The following is a 24,863-nucleotide window of genomic DNA, read 5'->3' as shown; positions in this document are numbered from 1 at the left end:
GCTGTTTCACGCATTGAACATCAAAGAACGTTATTCTTAAATAAAAATTTTATATTCTGTATTTTGCAACGCTCAGGGTGCACGGAGAGTCCTTGCTCTTCTCAGGGACGCCGGCCGGTCCCTGCTTCCCTGAAGGACATGGGCAGCCCGTCAGGGACATGGACAATCCTCGCTCCCTTCAGGGGACTGGGAACGGTCCCCTCAGGGACACATAAAACCCCTGCTTCCCTCAAGGAACACGGCACGGTCCCCTCAGGAACACGGACAATCCCTGCTCCTCCCAGGAGCACGGCACAGTCGCCATTCCCCTCAGGGACACGGCGCAGACCCCGCTGCCCTCACGGCCCCTCCGCTGCCCTCAGGCCGTGCCGCCATGGCCGGCGCGTTGCTATGGCGCGGCCCCGCCCCGCCCCTCTCGGCGCGTCCCAACATGGCGGCGGCGGGCGGGGGCCGGCGGGCGCTGCTCCCGCTCCCGGTGCTGCTCCCGGTGCTGCTCCCGGCGCTGCTCCTGCTGCTGCTGGCGGCCGCCGCCACGGCGCGGCTGTACCGGCCCGGGCACGACCCGCTCACCGTGCTGACGGCCGGCTCCGTGCGGCCGGCGCTGCTCAACTCCTCGGCCGCCTGGGTGGTGCAGTTCTACAGCTCGTCCTGCGGCCACTGCATCGCCTTCGCGCCCACCTGGCGAGCGCTGGCGGGGGACGTCAAAGGTGAGGCTCGGGCCGGGTCACCGCACACGGCCCCGCCGGCACGGCCCTGTCCCGCGGCCCTTCGCGGCCTCCGCCGGTGCCCGGAGCCGTGCAGGGCCCGGCGGTGCCCCGGGGACTCTGGCCTGGGGGACCGCGGGGCCTCGGTCACGGTGTCACCTGTGGGCCATGCCACGAGTGGCCGGGGGTTATGTGAGCTGTGGTGCCTTGGAGTGTGAGCGTCAACCTCATCCCCTGCTCGGTGTGTGAGCATCACCCTCATTTCCTGCTCTGGTGTGTGAGCATCACCTTCATCCCCTGCCTGGTGTGTGAGCATCACCTTCATCCTCTGCTCAGGTGTGTGAGCATCACCTTCATCCCCTGCTCAGGTGGTGCCACACAGCCAGAATAGCCCATGGAACAGAGCAAGGGGTGGTGGTGGAAGCACACCTCCAAATTAAAGGTGCTGAAGAAATCCAGGGATAAAACATCACCTTGCATGCACACAGCGTCCAGCTGTGGGTTTGCATGTAAATGTCTCTGTGTACCCGAGGTTTGTTTATACTGAATTCTTGAAGGCACGATGTTTATCTTCTAAATGTTTTATAAAGAGAGCAGCTTGTTTCAGAGGATAAACAAAAAAGACTGTGGTACTGGAGAGGCCATGCACACACTTGATTTATATCTTGCAAATTCAGTGTAGGTGGATGGGCTCAAAGGAAAAGGAAAAGGACCTCTAGAAAACAATACAAAAATCAAGCAAAGTGAGAACCAGGTATTCAGGTTTATCAATTAGTGACTTTAAAAGTAATGGTGGCCTCTACAGTGACCTGCCTTGCTGTCTCTTAGCCTGCTCAGTTTTTTTGGCAGGTGCTGAAGTGTTTTACTCTATTTGTAGATGTAAGGAAATGTAAAGAAACAAACAGGCCCCCGAGGTATCAATTTAAGTTCGGTACTTCTGCTGGGGAGGAAACCTGGGATCAGATTTGTAGGAAATGTTATGCTTAATATAGCAGTGTAAAAGGTTTTTAAATTACTCTTAATTTCACATTTCACCCAGGAGACATTTCCAGGATGGATACAGCAGTTTTAATGCACTCCTGGTTTCACTTTGAGAGGGACTGAAGAGCTCTGGCTGTTCTGTGACACTCTGAAAAGCTTTAACAACTCACATGAAATGTAGCTGCAGTTTTAGGTGTACATTTAGATATATGGAAATAGAAACCTACCCTAAAATAGATCCTGATGAACTCATCACATGCTGAGGAATTGTGATTATGAGCAAAAACTCTAAAGCAGAAAAACACAGAGCAGTCATGGTTTTCAGAGCACTTCAAATGCTCCTTATTTGCATGAGGGGTTTGTTTATAAACCAGGAACTTTTTTCTATTTAATTTGCATAAAGTTATGTAACATTTTCTCTGCTGCTTTAATCTGCTTGTGGCCAAAATAATATTAGATCTTCTCCTTTGAAGTAACAAGGAGGTCTTTGAGCACAGCAGTGGAGAGCATGAAGAGCCCAAACTGGCCAGAGCTTTGGTCAACATAAGACAGGGATTTTTAGGTAGGATTACAGCAGTGTGATACCTTTGTAACTTGTAAAGACTTCTTTAAATATATTTTTTCTTTCTCACCTGCAGATGCTGCTATGCACTTGTATCACTGCAATCAGTTGAAGGCCTCTCTCTCTCCTTTAATCCATTGAGTTTTTATGAAAACTTTCATTTAGAAAGTGGATTTTGAATGTTTGTGGACGTTGGCACAACCAGCAAATGCTATTGGCTTCTGGTGTTATTTGTCAGCCAAATGTTTCCATTTTCAAGTTGGATGAATGGATTTTAGGAGACTGGGAACAGTCACACTTTTCATTGGTACCTTCATCAAAGAAACCAAACCCAAAACATTTTGCCCATTTAATCTGTCTCAACATTTGTTTTTCAAAAATATTTACCCATCTGCTAGGATATTAAAGGATATCCTTGAGGATGAAGATTTTACATTTACTCCTAGATCACTGGGGTTATGTTTGCTGATTTGGTGTCCAGACAAAATTCAAAAGCTATTTGTTCCAAAAAAGGCCTGTGCTAATAGATCTAATTTTTATTTCATTTCTAATTTGTTAAATCTTGGCAATACTACCATGGCAGACTTCACAACAGAACATAATCCTCCTGAAAAATAGGATCAGTGTTTGCTTTTGTGAAATCTATGGGTTTTATTTTGGTACTCCCTCTCAGAACAGGCTTTAAGCTCAGTCAGTGCTGCTGCTTTCCTAATCACACATTTCATTTTATTACAGCAGTGGCCAAAGTGGCCATTAGAGTTAATTGTCCTTTTTCTGTCTAAAAGATGATTAAGTCTATCCAGCAAAATATCCATGGGCTGAAATTATGTGTAGTAACAAATCCCATATAGGACAGCCTGTGAATTATACAGAGAATGAATTCACTCCTCAGGATTTGGAGTAACTGTCCAAATTGATCAGGTTTGGTTTCAAATCCAGCAGTAATGATTTCCTGCTGGAAATTGTTCTTTGAACACGTTTGGTGGAGAGCTGCAGGAAACAGCCAAGTGTCAAAATAAGCAACTCTCAAGTAGCTGTGAGAGAGAGGTGCCTGTGATGAGCCTTTTACCTCCCTGCCTGAAACTTCCTGATGGAAAACACCCAGGTTTATGAAAAGGAAATGGTCGACCAGAAAAGCACTGGTCCATGTTGTGGCATTTCACACGTTTGAGCCACCTGCAGGATTCCAGTTTGTTACACACAGTGCTGTCATTCACTGGTGCTTGTTTATCATAAACAGAGATTGTGTTGGTTAATGTATCCCTCATCTGCCTCTTTCCCCATTGCTTGTGAGTCAGTATTTCAAAACCACTAATGCTAATTTAAAATTAATCAGCATTTTAAAAAAAGCCAGCCTAAGCTACAGTGCCACAGTAACTCCAGAGTGTCGGCTGTGCACTCCAGCAACTCTGGCATCCCTTGGAAAGGAAAAGCTGGGTTTCCAGCAGCAGGAATGCTAAGCAGCACATCCCAGCTGGTGCTCTTTCACCCCAGTGTTTGGCTGGGGTGGAACTGCTTTGTTGTGCTGGGTTATTTGCATTGTGTTCAGAGAGCTCCTATTGATGGCGTGGAGGAGGATCCAGACAGGTGGAAAAAGGAGGAGGAGTGGTGAAAGTTGAATGAAGGAGATAACCAGAAGCCAAACTTTTCTTTTGTATTTTGCATTTTATTCGATGAAATGGGCTGTTGTGTCCTTTGTGCTGCTGTGAATGGGTGCCCATCTGCTCCAGCATCTGAGGGCTCTCCTGGTGCCCTCTCAGCTCTTGGCATGAGCAGCACAAACCTGTCCATCAGCTGCCCTGGCCTCCTCCAAACACAAGTAAAGCTCAAGCTAAATTTCAAAGAACTGTCCATCAGCTTGAGGAAACTTTCATGCTCTTTGCTATAAAAGCAGATTTAATTTTAGTGCTTTTTAAATTTTATTAGGAGTTGTGGGGGATCTTCAAATTCTGCCCATGGCTGGTTTGATTTAACTTTGCTTTAAAAAGCAACTCTCTTAAGGGTTCTCTTGGAATGGTTCTTTCTTAAAGTGATTGCTGCAGCAGAGCCTGGCTCAAAAAGATAAATTCCCAGCGAAAAAGAGAAGGAAAAAGCTGTAAGTTAGTTGAAAGCTTTTATTGGACTTACATAAGCATATTTATGGAAATCCTTGAACTCTCGTGGTTATTGCTATAAAGGAAAGTCAGAGTGATGCTCAAACTCAACTATTAAACACTCTGGTTAAAATTCAGGTATTTTTGGGGGTATAACTAATGTATTTCTGGACAATAGTGCCAGATAAATACAGCAGACACTACATGAGCTGGGGGTTGTGTGTAACTCTGAGGCCTCTCAGAAAATTGTAAGTTGGAGAAAAAGCAGCTTGTTAAAAAAGCTCTAATACAAGGTGCATCAGATTTATGGGTTTGTAATTGACAGCCATATGGATAAATAACTGTTGCATGAATTCTATCAGTTACATACATTCTGCATGCTCTATTTTATGGGCACTTTATATTTATTTCTATTGGGAAAAGCTGAGGAATTCAATCCAGTTCCTTGCAAATGTTGGGTTGGCCCTGATTTCATCTTTCTGGATTCACCCCTGGAACTGCTGCATTGTGTGCTGGGATTCCTCTTGTTTAGATGCATGGAAAACACTGATGCAGCCAAGAAAAACAAGGAGGTTTTAGTTATTTTAAAAATCAGTAGATTGTGTTACACTGGGGGATGGAAAGGAATGGCAAATGAGAATCGACCCAGGGCTGGGTTTTTATGCCACTGGAATCTCTCAGAGTCCTGTTGCTGGTTTCCATGGGAAGCAAGGTAATTCATCAGCTGGGATCTGTGGTCACTCCTGCTGAAAATTGAAAGATATCTTTGTTTGCAGACTGGGAATCTGCAATTAGAGTTGGAGTGCTGGACTGTGGAGAAGAAGGGAACTATGAGACGTGCAAAGAATATGGGATTCACTATTACCCAACTATTAGGGTAAGTGGCAGAACATCCTGCCTTAGGCAAATGCTGCGTGTTTTATATTCATTAAACTGTGTAGATCATTGTTCTGTAGTTGGATTTTTGCTTTGCTTTGCTGAGAAAACTGCAGAGTTGATAAAAGATTCATTTGAGGAGGTGTTGCTAAATGCTGATGCAGCTATTTTGAGCAGTAATTCAATTCTGCATCTGAAAAATTCTTATTAAAAGAAGATATCATTCTGTAAAGTATCATGTTATAACATGTATATAACCCTGGTTTCAATAGATTAATTAGATAGTAACCATCTGTATAAATATTTTTCAAATTCAGATGTTACAGGACTATTAATAAGGGTTTTAGTTTTGGTGTGTGAAAGTAAAGGGAACACATTGAAATTGCCTCATGAAAACAGCTGATTGCATGACCAATTAAAAGTTTACCCTTGATGGATCCTTCACTGTTTTTGTGATTAATTTCAGAATATTTTTAATAATAAAATGCTTAAGCTGCCTTTTAAAGAGGATGCCATGTTAGCCAAAAGTATCTGCCATACTGCCAAATCTGTTCATTTTTAAGTCTAAATGCAATTTTTACCTTCTCGGTCCGTCTGTATTAATGACATTATTAAGTATGAGCAGAATGTGATGGAAGGAGAGGGTTGAATAAACTGTTTGTGATGACAGGAGAGGGAACAGGAGACATTTCAACGTAGGATTTGTGATCTTTTATCCTGACAGTAAAACCAATATTTTTATTATCTTTTGCTCTTCAAAGTTTTAGGTGTAAATTGTGATATCCTCTTTATTAAACACTGAATCTTTTCCATTTTATTTTTGGTAGCAGAAGGCAGCCAAGCTCCCTTAGATCACCTGTTTAACCACTGGAGGGAGTTGGGAAAATGTGAATAGTGTTCCAAATCCACACACAGTTGGTAGCACTGATTTGGTGATCAATTCATTTGTGTTTGGGTTCATGTTTGCAGTACAGGATCAATACACACCATTGAATTATGCATTATGGTATTTTTACTCAGGAAGGTGAGAAGCAGCTTTTTGGAATTCATAGGCTAAGAGGGAAAACTGTCTCCTGTCCTGATTAATAAAAATGTTTTGTAGGTAGAGCTATAAAAGTAAAAACTCTTGAAAGCCATTTTTGTTCCTAAACTGGGCTTTTTTGTCTGATAAAATGACTTTTTTTTTTTTCTCCCATGCAGTACTTCAAAGCATTTACAAAGCAGTTCACAACTGGAGAAAATTACCAAGGTAAGAAGATTTTGCTGTAAGAAATTCCCAGAGCAGTTTTCCTGTCAGCCAGGGCTGTGTCACACAACAAAAAAAAAAATCTCTTTTCCTGTCAGTTCCTTTGGACACTAAAAAGCTCTTTAAGACAGAATATTTCAACTCCCTCTATGAAGTGTTAATCAGAATTTTAGGCAGGCAAAACATTTCTTCAAGAAACTCAGGCATCACATTCCTATATTTTTTTTAATGTAGCTCTTAATTTTCACAAATGACTTGTTATTTTTTTTAATCCCTTTTTTTTTTCTCCACCACACTCCTCCATCAGCACGAGATCCAATTTGCTCAATCCTGACTTTGGTGCCTTTTTGATCCCTCAGCCATTTTCCAGGCACCATGAGTTGCACTGGGAGAGCTCCTATTGAGATGGTGACTCCCTGAAAATTGGCTTATCCCAGGGTTTGACAGGATCACAGCTTGAGGTGGTTTGTCTGGGACAAAAGTAATGTTGTCCCTTTTCTATGGATGAACATTTAAAAGGTCAGAGGTCAGAGGAGAGACCACCTGCATCATTAACCCTTCCTGTACAATAGAACTTTAGTTCTACCTCTTGGACATTTGAAGAATTTTCTGCTTTTTACTGTGGTTCTTTTAAAGAAAATAAAATATTTTCACGCTTCAGTTATTTTCTCTTCTTGTCCCATGGCTTTGTGGCCTCTCCATTTGATAGGAATGAGACACCTTGGCAGATTTTAATTGTTAATATCCTGCTGAAATTGCCCACAGCAACTACTGTGAAAATGTTCACATTGAGAATCAAGCATCATTTGAAGAGAAAATCAGCAAGGCAGGCAGATGGATACATTTGGAAAAGTTTTGAGGATTTTATTAATTTAGGGGTAGGATAACAGCTTTTTAAATATGATCTCACAGCAACATTAAAATCCTTAATTCCTTTTCTTCAGCCAGATAGTATGCTGGGTTTTAAATCTGAATTTACACCAAAACCTGACCTAGAAAAGCATGAGAAAAAGCAAACTTTCCTGTGAGTCGTTTTTCCCCAGTTTTTTGAAGAGTTGTTATTTTTTGGAACCTGTTCCCAGCAGGAGCAGACCGAGAGCTGCAAACCCTTCGTCAGATGATGATTGACTTCCTCCAGAACCATTCCCAGGAGCTGAGGCCTCCAGCTTGCCCACCACTGGATCCAGTGTTGTAAGTTCCTTGTTTTCAAATGTAGCTCCTCTGTGTTTACTCATTTAATTAAATAAACTGTAAAAGATTCAAAATTAAATGAGTTTTTTCCGGTTTTTTTACCCGCTCTGCTATGAGATTGTGAAAGAAAATTCCAACGGGTTCATTGCATTCTGTGCTAAATTTCTTTTCTTTTCTTCAAAGGTCCAGTGATCTCACATCTCTTTTTGACAAGAACAGCCACCACTACACAGCCATTGTGTTTGAGAGCAACAGCTCCTACGTGGGCCGAGAGGTAACGTGGGATTTGGGAGGGACAAAATGGATGTTACCATAAACTGCTCTAAAACTTCCATTTTGCTTTATAGATATTACTACATTTTAAAACTTTAAATCTTTTATTATGTGATATTACAATTTTTTAATGCAAATTACACACTTATAATTTTAGTTTTATTATTTAATTTTGGAAGGTTTTTTTTTACGGCTTTAGGTCAAATGTAGTGTTTTCCTGGAGGTCAATGCCTGTTAGCACAGAAAGTCTAAAATTCTCAATGAGCAGGGCTCCAACAATAAACCAGCTGGATTTGAGCTTATTTAAGCCAAGCAACAGCTCTCTGATTGCAGCACTAGAGCAGCTCACTCATGTTTGAGGGATCATAAAACTATGGGATTTTATAGAAGTGTGATGTTCACTCACACAGAAAAACTTGCTTACAAAAGAATGTGATGTCATGTTCAATTCTTCCATTCTTATTTTGGTAGAAGGTTAATTTATCAGTTTCATTCTCAGCACAATTTTCTTTCAAGAATTTCAAAGATCACAACAAAAATATTGTCAGATTACATTATTGTTTTGTTTCTACTAGGGAACCATTTTTAGTACTCATTCTTCTGGCCAACTATTTGTTATAATCTAAATTCTCCAGTTCCCTTTCTTCATATGTAAATTCGGGGAAATTAAGATGGTAGTGTAAAATTATTTACACAGTTCAGAAACACAGAGGAAATGGAAGTCTTTAGGTTTTGCTTCCCAATAAAATATTTGATTGGGCATCATTTCCCCAGCTAATGAGCATGCTGTTAGCTCAGCAACTGTTCTCTTCTTGCCAAGATCTAGGGTAAGTGAAGAAAAAAAAAATTGCATCATTATCTAAGCATAACCTGTGTGGAAACATCCAATGTCTGCAAAATGTTTCTAATTAGATTTGATGCTGAGATGGCCACAGTGTCATGAGTGGAGGAGATTGTGCTGCCAAAAGTAGGAATCACTTTGGGGTCAGGCTGCTTCCAGGCATTTGTTCTTTGTGGTGATGTGAGTGGGCATTAGTGAAGAAATGTGAAGGTTATAAAGTTCTTCAGCTTTTTATCACACTCTGCTTTTATTATCTATAGTTTATAGGGGAAGACAGAGTCATTTGATTAACACAAAATGGAGTCTGATTTCAGAATAAAAAATGTTTGCTGGTGTTCTGTATTTGAGCTTTACAGAATACTTTAGTGAAACAGAGAATAGCATTGTTTTCGTGCTTACAGCACGAGGCAAAATGGACAAAACTTCCCATCCTGCTGAGGAAAAGGAGGCCATGTGTCATCACTGATGAAAGAAAGGAGGAAAAGACCAGAATAGACCAAGAAGAAATTAAAAAAAAAAATGGAAAATAGGAGTCATAATTTCTAGAGAAATCTTTAAGTGAAATTGTTCATTTGCACAGAGCAGCCATAGCTGCACTTCCAGCAAACAGCTTAATGATGTCCTTAAAGGATGATGCACTTCATGTGTTGATGTGTCTTGTCCTGCAGGATTGGATATTCCTTGAACAATGTATAATTCATGGCATCCTCTCATTGCCCAGGTTATCTTAGACTTGGTCCAGTATGAAAACATCGTGGTGAGGAGAGCTTTGAATTCTGATAAATCTTTCCTGGAGAAACTGGGGGTCACCTCAGTCCCCTCGTGTTACCTGATACAGCCCAATGGCAGCCATGGATTAATTAACAAGTGAGTAATTATCTGGCACATTATGGGGTGGTTCACTGAACTTAGAAAAATGTCAAGATTTGATGTCCTGACATCAAACACGTTGTACTGACTGAAGATGTGTGTTCCCTATATTATAAATAAAAGACCTAATACTGCTTTTACTTACCACTATTGTCTATTTATAGCTTTAATTTATTACTGTGATACTTCTAAAATGAAAAAAACTTTGGAATAAAAATGGAAAAAATAAATGAAGCGTCAAAGTTCTTTAAAAAAAACCATTTCTTGTGTAACTGACATTTGGATAAACATTATTTGTTCTTATTTTGAATGGACTTTCACACCCCTAATCCAAGAGATTCGTTATTCATAAATTGAAAATTGTTCCTTTTCACTTTGTATCAAAGCAGGCCATGCTGCACTAGAACTGTAAAACATAAATCAAAGTGAATCTCTTATTTTATAAATCCAGTTATTTCCTTTGCACATTCACTTAGTCTGAGATTAAAGACTAATTAAAGTGATCTCTCTTTGTCCATTTGCAGTTTGAAGCCTCTACGCTCTTTCTTCTCTTCATATTTAAAGTCACTGCCAGGTGTGAGGAAAAAACTCCTTTTGCCACTGCAGCTGCCTGCTCCAGAAAACAAAGAGGAGAGCACAGAAATCAAGGTGTGGAAAGAGTTTGATAAGTAAGTGACACCCTTGATTTTTATAAATTTGGTTATTAAAAATTGCCTGCAGTTTTTTTCTGCCACGTGGGAAGCCGTGCTGTTATTTATTATAAAATCCTAGTGCAGTTCCATATTTTATTAGTTTTTGTTCAGTTGTGAGCAGCTTTTCAAACAGTTCACAGGTGAAATTATTGAGGTATTTTGGTTTTAGCAGCAAATATCTGCACTGCTCTGGAAGGAATGTTTTTACCAGAAGTGTTGTAAAATATTCAATTGCCTTGAAAATACCAAGGACTTACCACCCACTACCTGAAAGAAATGATCAATGGCCCTGAAAAAAATAAATGGTAAAATACCAAGCTGTAACATTTCTGTAGGAAATTCTCTGTGTGTGCCATGGTGAAACAGTGCCCACTGAAAAGGGCTTGTCAAATACAAGTATAATAGAAAATACTAAAGTCACTGTAAAAGATATTTATCACCCCAAATCCTCTGAGGTTTATGTTCACCCTCTTTGAGAGAAGGATGCAAAGCCTTTGCAGAGAGATAATCCCTCAGCATCTTTAGATGGAAAAGATGTGGGGCTGAGTGCTTTCATATAATACTTATTTTCCTTTCATAGACACTATTAGTGTCATCTTCTTTCAGTGACTATTATAAAATACTTTATATGGAACATTCTGTTAGCAAAACAACTTGGTTAAATTGAGCTGCTTTCCAGCAAGGCAAAATCTTGTTGACATGAATTTCCACTCCAAGTATCTTCTGAATAGGATCCTTTTGGAGAACCTCCTGCATTCATGTGGATGTCTCTTTATTTAAGAAACTTGAAGCAGAATTTTGCTGGTTTTTATAATTTAAGTGAGTACTTTATTAATTAAGGAGATAAATTCAGAATAAGTTTGTGGCTTAAATTAAATTCCAGATGTAATATATATGATTATAGATGATTCTGTTTTTTAATATGTTCTTTCCTGCATGTTATTTAGGAGGTGGGAGCAGCCATTTTTTTCAATGATTGTTTTTTAATTCTGTTTTTTAGCAACAACAGTGCTGCTGAACTCTTACAAGAAATGTTAACTGTGAATTCTGTTTGTTCAGTTCCACTGCTGTGTCTCACACTGCCTGAAAAGCATTGAAAGCTGATGCATTTGTACTTTGTAAAATGGGTTTAATTATGCTGGTTGTGAGAAGGAACTTTGAAAATATCTTATTTGGTTTATATGGCTTAGTTTTACCTGTCAGAACTCTTGTCTTCAGAGCTGCTGGGTTTTGGTAAATGAGCTGCAGTGAAACTGCTGCTTTTGGGAGAGGATTTCTAATCCAGTCCTTTCCAACACTGCTATTTTCAGTCTTGTTTTCACCCCTGCCCTGTGTGTAGAATCCCCTGTTGTTCAGAGCATGTCCTGTTTCTGTTTGTGGCCAGCCCAGCAGAGAAGCTGTAATTTCCTTACACCAAAACTGTAATTTCACTACAAGGTAAAGCTGGCTGGGAGGCAAAAAGTTCAGTCAAATCTAAAAAAAAAAAAAACCAAAAACTTTCTCACATGTGGCTGTGCCTGTGACACTGTGGGGTGGCCAGTGCTGGGGGAGTTTAATGTCACCTCCTCTCATCAATTTTCCCTGGGGAAAGGAGTGGCAGAAGCTGCCAGAACATCCCAGGATTGATGTGTGTTCCAGGTCCAGGCTCTACATGGCTGACCTTGAGTCAGGATTGCATTTCCTGCTCCGGGTGGAGCTGGCCACTCACAAAACACTCGAGGGAGCTGAGCTAAAAACCTTCAAGGACTTTGTCACCATCTCTGCCAAGGTAGGCACTGCTGGCCTTTTGATTATTTGTGAAGATGAAGTGACTCCACCAGAAAATTTATGGTGGGACATAATTCTCTCCAAATGTCTTGCACTGTGTTTAAGTGTGTGCATCCTCGGTAGCTCAAAAAAAAAAAGAGTTTGGTGGGTTTATTTAAAGGCTATTTTTGAGGTATTGTTTGCTGTTCTGACATACTTAGAGGGTTAAAATGTAATTTAATTTCACCTTGGGGGGGCTCGAAATTAAATAAAGCTTAAGTAGTCTGCAACATATTGAACAAACACTGTAAATATAGTCCATTTATCAGATTTTCAGGATAAGTAGCTATTGTAACTCAGTGGGATTAAATCAACCTTTGTTTTTCATTCTTGACTTTTGGATTTCATTAATGCATGCTTGGCAAATGCTGTTCTATTTAGAGATGTTAGCAGCTTCTGTCTGAATTTTGAATGTAATTGAGGTACTGGTTTTAATTAAATAGGTATTAAAAATAACTGAGCTATTGAATATAATTATTTAAAAATTTAAAATGCTTATGTGCTACATTTGCATGAAAATAGATAATGTAATATGATGTGACTTGAAAAAATTTAAAATAATTTTGCTTTATAATGCCTGCTTCTTGAAATGACCAATCTTTATTTTTCCTCACTGTGTAGCTAACACTATGTTTTATTTTTTAAAGAAGTGAATCAATAACTCTTAAGGGAATAATAAGGCCTATATGAACAATTTCCAAATATCTGGGTTTATCTGAAAATCAGACAGACAGTTCCTTACCCAGAAATCTCCAGCTGGCCTCATTTCTTGAAGGAAGTGTGGTGGTAATCTTTCCATCACATTATCCCTAAAACATCCCCTGTTCTTCCCTGTGCCTCCTGGCCAGCTCATGTCTTTGATTCCCTGGTTCTTGGTGATAAATGGGGAATATTCTCTTTTTAGGTTCCTGCTCATCTCCACCTGCCCTGTCCCTCCAGGGGTTGCTGTCCTTTATTTGCATTTTTTTTTTTTTTTGGTCATGTAACACTTTCCTCGCTGCTCTCATTCATATTTTCAGGTGTTTCTGTTAAGAAATTTTTTCTATTCTTCTCCTGTTTATAGTGATGGTCAATCCAAAGGCACAGAGGTCTCTGATTCCCTGCTTGGGGAATTTTCCTGACTGAAATCCTGCTCCCTCTGGAAGGGTCCTAAAGAATGGCAGATACTTGACTTAATTCTGTAATAATTCCAACACTCAGTAAACCAAATTACCATTTCTGCTGTAAAATAATGGCCTTGCCACTGATTTCCACTTCCTCACACTCATCTGCCAGGCTGTGGCTCCTGGAAATTCTGAGTTAAGCAAGTCCCAGATTCCAGATCCCCTTGGAAATCACTGTTACACATGAAAAGGAAAACTACTCCTAAACTTATAGAAACCTGACTAAAAAGAGCTGATTTTTGTGATTGATCTTCCAAAAATGAGAAGGATTTCAGCCTCTGTTTCACTGTTCTGAGCAACATTCTGAACTGAATTATCTTCATGTGAAATCCTAGATAAAGTCAAGTTGTTCTGTAGCATTCTGCCTGCTTCATTTTTAACATTTTACACCAAAAAAAAATTGTTGCATTTTGTAAGCAAAACCTGGTGTGAGATAGATTTTACTGAAAGCAGCACAAGTAATTAATTTGCTCATCAGAAAACAAAACTAAGCATTCTGCAGACAGCAAAAACATTTGGATAAAGCCAAAAGCGTCTCACTGCTAATGAGATTTGTGCTTGAAAATGTTTTCTTGGTTTTTATTTCTTTTTCTCAGCTTTTTCCTGGCCGTCAGCCTGTGGTGAAGTTGTTAGAGACCTTGCAGGAGTGGCTGGTGAGCCTTCCATTAGACAAAATCCCTTATGATGCTATCCTGGATCTGGTGAACAACAAAATGCGGGTAAGCTGTTCCCAGTTCCAGCATAAAAACAGGGCTTTAGAAAAGGATAAGATTCTATATCAATCTAAGACATCACTTACTGCTGCTCTCCCTCAATCATAATGCACTTATAAGAAGGTTAAAATGAAAATAAAGTGAAATCATTAGCAGAAAAAAAAAAAAAAACCAAAAAAAACCCAACAAAAAAAAACCAACAACCCACATCCACGCAGAGAAATTGAAATGAGAGAATTGAAACAGACCCAATCCTGCTTGGGTTTTATAATGAGCAAGCAATACTTGTTCCCTAATGTCATTTTTAGGGGTGCAAGATTCCCAGAGGATATTTCTGGCTTTGCTGTGCCTGCTATCAGCAGGATTCTCTTGAAGGTCAGAGTTGAAGTGATGGGAAATTTCTCCACTGAAATGAAAGAGTTTCCCCAAATCCTCTCTGATTTCCCTGCTGGAATTCCATCCCATTTTAGCAAATCCCTTGTCTTTGCACAGAATTTAATTTCTTTCCTATTTCTGTCTGAAATTTGAAAACCTGTGTGTTTTAGGAAGAGGAGGGAGAAGTCTCAGAAATTAAAATCTTGCACTGGATTTCAGGTGCAATGAATAAAGAGTGGGTTTGTTCTAAGAGGAAATAATACTGAATTTTACAGCCAGTTAAGGCTTTACACTGTAAATCATGAACACTTTGTGGATTTATTGGGAATTTGGAACGTGCCCAGGGAAGCTGGAACTTTGTGTACAGGAATATTTTTGTGTGTTGTGTTCTTAAAAAAAAAATCTTCACAGGTTAAACTTCTTTATGTGTTCTGTCAGACTGATTTTGGTAGGTTTGATGGCAATAACTGGACAATTTGTATCTTATCCAAAAGGGGTGAGTTTATGGTGATGCTTCATGAGGATTTTTGTTTGCCTGAAGCATGAATTCATTAACAACAAGTGCAAAAAGTCATTTTTTGTTCTTTACCCTGGATCACCTCAATTCCATGTTGCAACAGCTCTGCTGCCACACTCAGTGTTTAGGCTCCAGAGCAGCACATACCTCAAATACATATTTTTAATTTTTTTTTTTTTTTTTTCAGATTTCTGGGATATTTCTCCCCAGGAAAGTGCAGTGGGTTGGCTGCCAGGGCAGCAGACCAGAGCTGAGGGGCTACAGCTGCTCCCTCTGGAAGTTGTTCCATACCCTCACTGTTCAGGCTGCACTGAGACCAAAAGCTTTGATAAACACAGGTGAGCAGTGAATATTTTTTGGTTTGTAAATCCTCAAAGGATCCATTTCTGGAGGACAGTGGCTGCAAGGCTGCACCAGCAGGGGTCAGAGCTTGGCTGCAGCAGCAAGGTTTGGAAATGTGCTAAATAAAGTGTGTGGCCCTAAAGCTGGGAGTAATAAAGCAGAAAAAGGAAAAAAAAAAAAAAAAAGAATTTCAAACAAAGAAATTTTGAGCTCCCTGAAAAGGGATGAAAATGATTCAGGTTACCTTGGAGGTTGCACTGAGAATGAAATTTGAACAAAATGAGGTTTAACCATTCAGTTCAGTAGCTATAAAAGATGTACAGCCATTAGCTGATCTTTCTGTAATGTTATTTCTTAAATACTGAATGTTATGACTGTTTGGGTTTTTTTTTTTTTCAGCTGAATGTACCTGTCATTAATCCCTGCAGTGATTTACTACTTTGCCAGCACTCTGTAAAATTGCTCATTTTTAGACTTGCAGCATCTTGTGAAGCTGAGTGTTAATATTCTGGTGATGATTCCTGTTTAAGAAACATTCTGATTATTAAATCTATTTTCCTCACTCAATGAAACTAGAATCACTAATGCTAAAATTTCGCTTTTAATTCTTGCCAGGACAGTGCTTTGTTTGGTTACAATTCTATTTAGTTTTCATTTAAAGCCTTTTAAATGTCTTTTCCAAGGAATATGGGAATTCTACATGGACATCATAAAACTCCAAAATTTTCAATCTACCAGTTGTTGATTGTATGTTAAAAAGGATTTTTATTATTTCACATTATAGATCCATACATTTGTCCAGCATTATTTGCAGTCAGTGTGAAGATCCTTCAAATCTGAATAATTCTCCTGAGAATTGTTTCATAGCAAATCATTCTGTTGTTGATTTTAATTTCTCTCTTTGTTTGAATTTCTTCCATTCAGTGCATTCACTGCCCAGTGAGTTTGAAGGGATGATTTTAAGCTGTTCAGCTGCATCCTGCATAACTTACATTTCCCCTTTTAGTCCCAAAGTCTTCTGATTAAATCTAAAACAAAACAAAACAAAAAAATCTTAATATTTAACCACACAAAATTGCACTTCAAATTGTGTGTTTCAAGCATGAGCCTGAAGTTAAAAATACATTGTAGAACCTGAGAACTCTTTGGCACAGTTAACCCTGGCTGTAAATCGGGCCAGATATGTGATGATCACTTCTTATGGTGAAAGAATTGGGTCAGTCTGAGACTGTGGGATTATGTCTTGGGAGGTTTTCCTCTCCTTATTGCTTGTTTAAATCCCATCTACTAAAAAGCATGATGTACTCCCTAATCCTTCCCACCACAGGTAGGGTTTTATGGTTCTTGTCCACTTTAAAGATTAGGGTTACCCTGAATTGCAGTAGTTTGGGAGGAAAGAGAAAAGGAGGATTACACAGTGATACATGGCAGATGTTAATAGAAGATTCATCTCGGGGCTGATAAAAGAAAAACAAACAAAATGAGCCATTTTGCAATTGTTTTCTTGCTGAAGCCAGATGTATTTTTTCTTGATCGTCCCCTCAGCTCCAAGGCCTGGCACTCTGGGTGAACTCCCTGTGGCTTTCTTGAGAAAATGATTTTATTGGGTTATATTTGATAGATTTTAATGCTGAATGGGGAAATTTGAATTTGAAATTGGAGGGATGCAAAGGAACTCGGGGCAGAGCTGCTCACACCCAAGGATGTGTCAAATCATTGTAGAAATCATTTCTTGAGCACACATAATTACAAGAAATGTGGGTTTAGGTAACAGGAAGTGTTGGTGTGAATAAAACAGGTTTTTTGTGGATTTTATAATAAATTACCTGGCATTGTAAAATCTATTGCTGAATTTGACAGATTTCCCCACAAAATGAATTTTCAAGGGTGTACCACTGCACAGGAGAACAGATGAAATTAAATTTGTGTATGAATCTCTTGTTTCTCCACAGAGATAATTTGCTGATTGTGTTTGTTGTTTTCTTCCCTAAATACATATTTCAGTATTTATGGTAAAACTGTTCTGCCTGAAATTCGTTTCAACATCCAAAATAATTTTCCAGCCTTTCTTTTAATGCAGTAATTTAATCTGCTTTAATCTCATAGCTTTTATTTATACATGTCTGTTCAATCACAGATATTGAATGGCTGAGGAGAAATAATTTGTTTTTTTAGGATTTCTTTTGGGCTTTAAAGACTTCTTTTTGCTGCTGTGCTTAAGAATTTCCTGTTGTTGTTCTAAATAAAGGTGTTGATGACAGTCTTTATATATTTCCCATATCTGTAACAGATGAGTTCCCTGATAGTTTAAGCAGGTTTTGTTGATTTTTTTTTTTTTTTCCCCCAAGAAAACAAAACAATAGTAAATTACTCGTGGTGTTCAGCAGCAGGAGTCTGTAATTTGATCAATCTGCACCATAAAATGTGTTTAATTTGACAAGTGTGTGCTCGTGGTAACACACAGGACATTTTTAAATACATTTTGACATAATTTACTGGCTCAATTAAGCATGAATCAGGAATTCTGTAAGACAGAGATGAAACCATTAGGATTTCAACAAATTATATCAGGTTTTCAAGGCACTTTGAGATGTAAGGAGCTACTTGCTGACACAAGAAAGGCCACAAAGTTTTCAACCTGTGCAGGCCTTACCTTCCTGCTGAATTCATTATTCTTTTGCATTATCTTTAGTGTGAAAGTGTGAATGTTATAGGAAAAAAAAAAAAAATCACGTGTTTGTGTTTATTTTAGGAGGAATTCCTGATTTATTCTCCAGAATGTTGCTCAGCAGCTGCTCTGTGCATTCAGAGCCTGCCAGAAAAAAAAAAAAAAAACAAAAAAAAACCCGTGGAATTATTAACTCTAATGAGATTGTGGTGCTCTTTAATTCCTCAGAATTGTGGAGTAACAAACAGCCCTCCCAGGCACCTTGTGCAGGACTCACCACAGGGCTCTGACTCTTGATTTTTCAGTAGCAAAGTCACCAGAACTTCAGTGCCTGCCCATGAATATAGAGGTGAATACATAATATAAACATTCATTGAGTTATTGGGCAAGAGCTTGGAGAAAATCTCAAATTCCACAGGAGTTGTGACATACAGAAAGTGTGGATTTTGCATGTTTTAACCATTTCACAATATTCTCTGGTAAGAATAATCTCTGGTTTTTGTTAACTAGGTTTGGTTTCCCCTCAAATTTTAAGATACTCTGAAAGGAGAAATTTTGCTGTAGAAACCACTTGACTTTTATTTGTTTGTGGTGTTCAGGCTAAGTGTGAGCACAGTTGTCCAGACTGAACGTGTTGTATTGCTATAAACAGCCACTTCAAATTGCAGAAATGATTCATTTCAGATCAGCTGTCAATTCTATAGAATAAGAATGGAGCAACTTTTCCTTTCCTTCTCTCCCACTTCACTTTGCTGCTGTTGGAGCTGTGCCTGTCCCTTGTCTCGTAGGTCTTGAGGACAATCCCCAAATTGTGCTGCAGGTCATGAGGAAATACATCCAGCACTTCTTTGGGTGCAAGGCTTGTGCTCAGCACTTTGAGGAGATGGCCAGAGAATCCCTGGATTCTGTGAAAAGCTTGGACCAGGCTGTTCTGTGGCTCTGGGAGAAACACAACGTGGTGAACAACAGGCTGGCAGGTAGGGGGACAGAAATTCCTGAGACAGAGCTGGTAGAGAATGAAAAACATCATTTTGAGAGCTGGTTTCTTCTGGGATTTCACCTGTTGCCTGGTGCACAAATCAAAGGAGCAATTCAGCTGTTTAGCAGTGGATAAAAAATAAATGACATTTCTTTCTGTACCATTTTAGGGTTAAAACCTGCTTTTGTTTTGTTTTGTTTTGTTTTGGAAAATGGTGGCAATTGAACAAGAAGCTTCCTCAGGATAAAAGAGCTTCAACTCTTGGCAGATCAGCAGCTGAATAAAATAAAATTACTGTGTAAAGGAAATCTGTGCCCCTTTCAGATCCCTGTGTTTTCAGTTAGACTGAAAGTGCTGTTAAAATACTGGTTGTGTTTAATCCATTCTGTTATGGAGGTATCAAGTAACTTAAAGCACTAAAGAAAATTGGTTTCTCTTTGCACTAAATCCCTGTCTGCTGTTATGGATCTGGGTAATGCAGCATTAGTTACAATTTCAATATGCTACATTGTGTTCATATTATGCTCCTGCTGCATTCCCAAGATTTATGAAGAATTAAATACTGTTGTGAGTACAAACAGTTTGCCTCCTTTCTCTGAGAAGAAAAAAAAAAAAGAAAGGAAATAGTAAGAGATTAAATAAAAGCATCCTCTAATTTTGGTTCCTATAACAGGCAACTCCTGTGGACTTGGAGTTGCCAAGTGGTGGAGCAAGGCACTTATATAGAACATTAAGGTATTGGAAAACTCCCATGGATATTGATTTAGGTGATGCAGCAGCCAGCTAAAATACCCTTTTAGTAAGAAGTATAAACACACTGGAATAAATAATAATGTTAAATTATGCTTTTTCAGTTTGCTAAAATTTCTCTGTGGGACAGTGATGTATTTTCAGCCTTAAAAGCTGCATGTGTATTTGTGGTGCTGTGTGAGAAATGATGTTTGGTCAATGAAAACACCTTGGGGTGGGGGTCAGGAGGTGGCTGGATATGGCTCTGCCCTCTGGAATTATTCCCTGTTCCCTTGGAATGTACAGGATTTACAGCATTTCCCTCTTTGGCAGGAAAACACAAAGTACAGGGAGTTTTCTGTTTGTAACCTTGCTGTAACACATTTTGTTTCTGTGTTTCCTATTGAAACATATTGATTGCTGAGTGATCTTTAGGATAAAAAAAGCAAATTTGCTCTCTTGCTTGTAAATATCAAGGAGACAAATATTTTTAAATGTTTTTTGAATCCTTATTTTACCCAAAAGCAGGGAAGTCTCCTGCTTTGAAAAACACTTAAATAATAAAATGAGAATAAAATGCAAAATTATTATTTCTAAAATATTTTAAATGCTAGTGTACTAACCAGGTAAATAGATTAGGGGTTTTACCAGGTGGAGTTTTTTTTCCTAAAAATTATCTCCATTCACATTTTAAAATATTGGTTTTTAGAGCAAAGTGTGAGACCAGCTGCAGCATTGAGCTCAGAAACGTGACCAAAGCTGTGAGCATCTGAAATACTCAAATTAAATCTAATTCGAGACAGTGTTACATATTTTAAAACTTGGCTTTTAGCTGAAAAAAAATACATCTTAAACATGAACATGGCTTTTAAAATACTGCAAACAGTTCTGGTAATGATGCAGAGCTGTGGAAAAGCAAGCTTGGGATGGAATAATTCAGAACACAGAAACATGAAAAAATATCTGAGTGTCTGCCCTTGGAGCTGCTCTTGCAAACCAGGCAGAAAATAGGGATTAAGGAGTGAAAAGAGCAGTTTGTTTTGCACCATAATTCAGGTTAACCCTGCAGGGCCCAGCCAGTTGTGTGTTCCTGCCTTCTCAAAGCAGCAATTGCAGGATTTGAGGTTGGGATTGAAATGCTGCAGCTTTTACTGTGAGAAAAGGGAAATAATTGTGATTTAATGTTTGTATTTTGAAATGTTTTGGGTCAGAACTGATGAGAAAATGTCCAAATTTGTGATTGTCTTTGTTTCATTCAGTTATTGGCTTTTTATGGCAACCTCACTGAAAGTGAAAAATATTCCCTGGGCTGTGTCTGCTGGTGCAGCTTTCCCAGCTCATTCCTCCTGACTTTTTTCTATTTATATTTCTTCTCCTCCCAATTAGGTGATTTGTCTGAAGATCCAAAATTCCCCAAAGTTCAGTGGCCAACTCCAGACGTTTGTCCTGCGTGTCATGAAGAAATCAAAGGGTTGCACAGCTGGAATGAAGACCAAGTCCTACAATTCCTCAAGTCCCACTACAGCAGTGAAAATATTCTCTATAAATACACCGAGAGCCAGACTGACCCCAGTGACAACGAGCAGGGAGACGCAAGGGAGGTGAAAGATAAAAACCTGCTGAAGAACTCAGGGGGAAATGGAGAAAAGAAGCTCCAGGAGAAGGAAAACCCAGCAGCTCCAGGCTCCAAAGTGTTGGAAAAGCCGATGGGAAATCCCGGAGCTGTCCAAGGTAGCGGCAAAGGCGCAGCTGCATCCGTGAACCTCAAAGGCACCAGGCAGGCTGTGTCCTTCCTAGGGATTGGATTTTCCAACCTGGACATGAGTCTGTGTGTCATCCTCTACGTGGCATCGTCCTTGTTTTTAATGATCATGTACTTTTTTTTCCGGATGAGATCCAAGCGCTGGAAAGTGAAGTATCACCGTTCCTCAGTCTAGGAGTTCTCGCTGTACGTGGCTGTTCAGTCCCAGACACAGCTTTAATATTTATGATCAGGGATTTTATATGCAGTATTCTTTGTTTCAGAGCCCTTTCTTCCCAAGGTATTGCCCAGGTGTTCAGCTGAACAGGTGGAGCTGGCCTTGAGATCCCCAGGCTTTGCCCAAGGCCACGTCAATGTCCTCACACGGGAGGGTTGCATTTGGCAGTTTAGATTTTTCCATGACTTCCCACCAACATCCTTTACTTATTTCCAGAGTAAACATTGCATTATGCAATCCACTGTGCCTGCTGGAGAAGGAAATTGGATATTGGTTTGTGTATTTTCAAGCCAGGTGTTTGTGGGTTTTTTTTAAATTCACCCAGAGCTGATTTCACTTCTCCAAGTGCTGAACGGTTCCTCTGAATGGTACCTTGGCTGCTTCACTGGGAGAAGCAGGAATTCAGATTATTTTTTTTTTCAGGAAACAAGAGTTCTCTTCTGATTAAATCAATTCTAAACCTCTGTGACTTTCTGAAATATTATTTACATATTTAAGGTAGGAAGCATTCCATGTTCAAATCATTCATCCATTCTCTGGTCAATTCCAGCCAAGGATGTGAGTGTGTGCCATCACTAGGATAGGAGTTTTGGGGCACAATTAGCAGCCTGATGCTGATTTCTAAGTAGTTATGGTGTTATCCACGTGGAAACCAATCCTGATGAACTCTAGGAAAGGAAAACAATGTTTTTAGTGAAGTGGACAGCAAGATTTGTGTTAGCATGGCAGAACAGATTGGAAAATCTGCAAACATTGAGTTTCTTCTGTTGAATTTCTCCATCACAAGAGAACAATTAACACTTCCCTTGGTATTTCCAGCTCCCTGATGGGTGAGGCCCAGAGTTCTAGTTCCTTCTCCATCTCAGTGTGGGGTCCTTGGAGCAGCAGTGAGAAGAAACCATGAAAACATCACAAAATCATCCTTGGGAGTAGGAGTTACTGTGATCCTGGCTGGGGGGGATAATTCACGTCCTGGATAGTGAAGTTTATAATCCTATCCAATGTAATTGAGCATGTTCTAGTTATCCATTACCTAATCTTTAGTTAATCCTAATAGGTTTTGGCCTCAATGTTTTCTCGTGGCAGTGAGTTCTCCAGATTAATTATGTTATATAAAAAGGCTTTTCCTTTCAATTCTACATTTGCATCTTTCAACTTAATTGAATGTTTGCTGGCTCCTCTGTTACACTAGAAGGAATAAGGAGTCCCCAGCCAATTCCCTGGGGTTGTACCATTGGTTTGTCCTCCTCTGATTTCCCTCAGCATAGAAAGTTTGAAGCCTGGCAACAAAAAAAAGCACAAAAACTCCACAGGGTTTTTTTTTTCATAATCAGGTATTGGCTGTTCACAAAATTGAGTATTTCTGACGTGTCTCTGCAGCATCCAATAGGAATGACAGAATTGAGCTGCCAAGATTTGCTGTCTCTTGCAGCTTGAGTTTATCAAAATAACACCCACATAGAGGAACAACTTTCTGGGGCTGGGCTTGGATATTCAAACACCCTGTGAGCACAAGAATGATGGTGAGCCCGTGGGGAAAGGGGGTCCAGGCTCATCAGAGTCTTTGGTTTGGGCTGGAGTCCAGTGAGAGATCCCAGGGCAAGGCTCATCCAGAGGAAAACCTGGAGATTCCACATTGAGTGTTGAAAATCAGGTAACTTTGGAGTGGCCTGATGTGGGCAGGTGTTCTCAGCCCACCAGCAAGGAAGGACACTTAGCTTTACAAGAAAATCCAAACACCAGGAAAACCTAACCCAGCACTGTGGTGTTGGATGTGGAAAATTGGGCCAGTTAATTCCTGCTGTCAGTATTGCACATTCTCAAGTTGAAATTCAGTCATTGCTGCTGTTCTTTAGAAATCTAACAAATACATAGACCTGGTTTCATAAACTCTGACTTTATTCTGCTCATTTTCATCTGCACATGAAAGCAAAAGGCCTTGGAGGTTTGTAGGGATGATTTTGCCATTAAAAAAACAGCAGATGTGGGTTTGGAATAAAGTTTGGGGGTTTAACACATTTAACTTCCACATTGCTGTGACTGCTGCAAACACAACAAAATTAATCAATACTCAAACTTCAGTGGCTTTTTTTACTCTTCAGAGTATAAAAGTATAAATTAAAAAGTTAAGTCAATGAAATTAGGATGTTGCTTGTCCATGTTGGTGCTCCAGCTCTTGCCAGTGAACCAGCCAAAGCTTTCACTTCAATGTCCTCATCTGGGAAGGTTTTTCTTGACTTTGAATTCACTTGAGTAAATCTTGGTTTGCTTGGGTTTATTTTCTGTCTTTCTGATGACAAATTATACCATTTTATGTCTCTGTAACGATACAGTCTGTGCTGGGGGATGGGTGATGCTGCCAGGAAAGTGTTTCTGGTTTAAAAATTTCCTCCAAGCCCTATCTCCTCAATCTTGGAGGGTTTATTTGTGTGGTGTGTTGTCTACAGAGGTTCCTGCAGTGCCACTTCCCTGTGGGAATGGTGCTGTGCTGGGGGCACTCACTTGGCCCTTTGTAATTCATGGAGCTTCCTTTGCTCTCAGGATGTTTTCAAATAGGAAATATTAAAATAAAAGGAGTAGAATATGCCAGGAGAGACAAAAAGCTGCAAGTACTAAAGAAACCTGATGAAGTTACTTGTGAGAACTCCTAATTTCCTGTTTCCAGCAGTGCATCCATCCTGCTGTTCCTGCACAGAACTGGATGGGAACAAAGGTCCCAGGTGTGGTGTTGCACATGAGGTGTGGAAAATAGTGACAATACCATTTCAGTAATTTAAATGTTCTATTTATTTGAAGTCAATAATTTGACATTTCCAAGTCTGTTCTGGTTGGGTTGGGTTTTTACTGTCTCATTCCTCTCTTGGAAGGAAAAGTGACTGTTTTGTACTAAATTGTAAATTAATGTGCTTGTTTGAAATAAACTGCAAATGTTTGGGCAAAGTGGATGTGTTTGGGTTCTTTACCTGTGTTTGCAAATTGTTTTGAGCTGAACTCTTGCCAGGACAGCTCATGAACATGTCCATGATAAACCAGATCCATCATCTGGGGGAGGTGTATTTTTAAACCCAGACTGCTAAGGAACTGAAGGAGGGAAGATAAAATAAACCAGGAAGAAATAAATGTTTGAGTGGGTTGGTTTTTATTAATGGTTGTTTTTTATTAATGGCAGAAGCCCAAGTGAGGGACATGGGCAGGTTTGGTACGTGCTGGAACCTGAGGGTGTGCAGGGAGAGATCAGCACAAGGACTTTTGTGGGGTCCTGG

General features: G+C 39.7%; 1 protein-coding gene across 2 annotated transcripts; it reads left to right on the top strand.

Moving 5' to 3' along the window:
- The first annotated feature begins 373 nt into the window (after positions 1–373).
- On the top strand, positions 374–24,540 carry QSOX2 (quiescin sulfhydryl oxidase 2). 2 transcript variants are annotated; one of them, XM_014879983.2, is made up of 12 exons: positions 374–707; positions 5,117–5,217; positions 6,417–6,465; positions 7,545–7,653; positions 7,837–7,927; positions 9,489–9,634; positions 10,162–10,305; positions 11,968–12,097; positions 13,895–14,017; positions 15,091–15,241; positions 18,702–18,890; positions 21,008–24,540. In XM_014879983.2, the coding sequence occupies exons 1-12, from the start codon at positions 374–376 to the stop codon at positions 21,556–21,558; spliced, it is 2,118 nt and encodes a 705-aa protein (XP_014735469.1). In that variant the 3' UTR covers positions 21,559–24,540. The 2 variants fall into 2 exon arrangements, with proteins under 2 accessions (XP_014735469.1, XP_088033474.1); XM_088177348.1 differs by having other exon boundaries at positions 424–707; positions 7,548–7,653.
- The last annotated feature ends 323 nt before the right edge of the window (positions 24,541–24,863 follow it).

The sequence above is a fragment of the Sturnus vulgaris genome, chromosome 22 (assembly GCF_052056855.1).
Source record: "Sturnus vulgaris isolate bStuVul1 chromosome 22, bStuVul1.hap1, whole genome shotgun sequence".
Taxonomy (NCBI): domain Eukaryota; kingdom Metazoa; phylum Chordata; class Aves; order Passeriformes; family Sturnidae; genus Sturnus; species Sturnus vulgaris.
Note: the sequence above shows the minus strand (reverse complement) of the source record. Positions and strands in the feature narration are given on the sequence as shown.

Excerpts from the sequence above, each read along its gene's own strand:
- QSOX2 (XM_014879983.2), top strand. The coding sequence starts at position 374 with ATGGCCGGCGCGTTGCTATGGCGCGGCCCCGCCCCGCCCCTCTCGGCG. Across the intron at positions 6,466-7,544 it reads AACTGGAGAAAATTACCAAG|CAGGAGCAGACCGAGAGCTG; the intron begins GTAAGAAGATTT and ends ACCTGTTCCCAG. Across the intron at positions 18,891-21,007 it reads GGTGAACAACAGGCTGGCAG|GTGATTTGTCTGAAGATCCA; the intron begins GTAGGGGGACAG and ends CCTCCCAATTAG.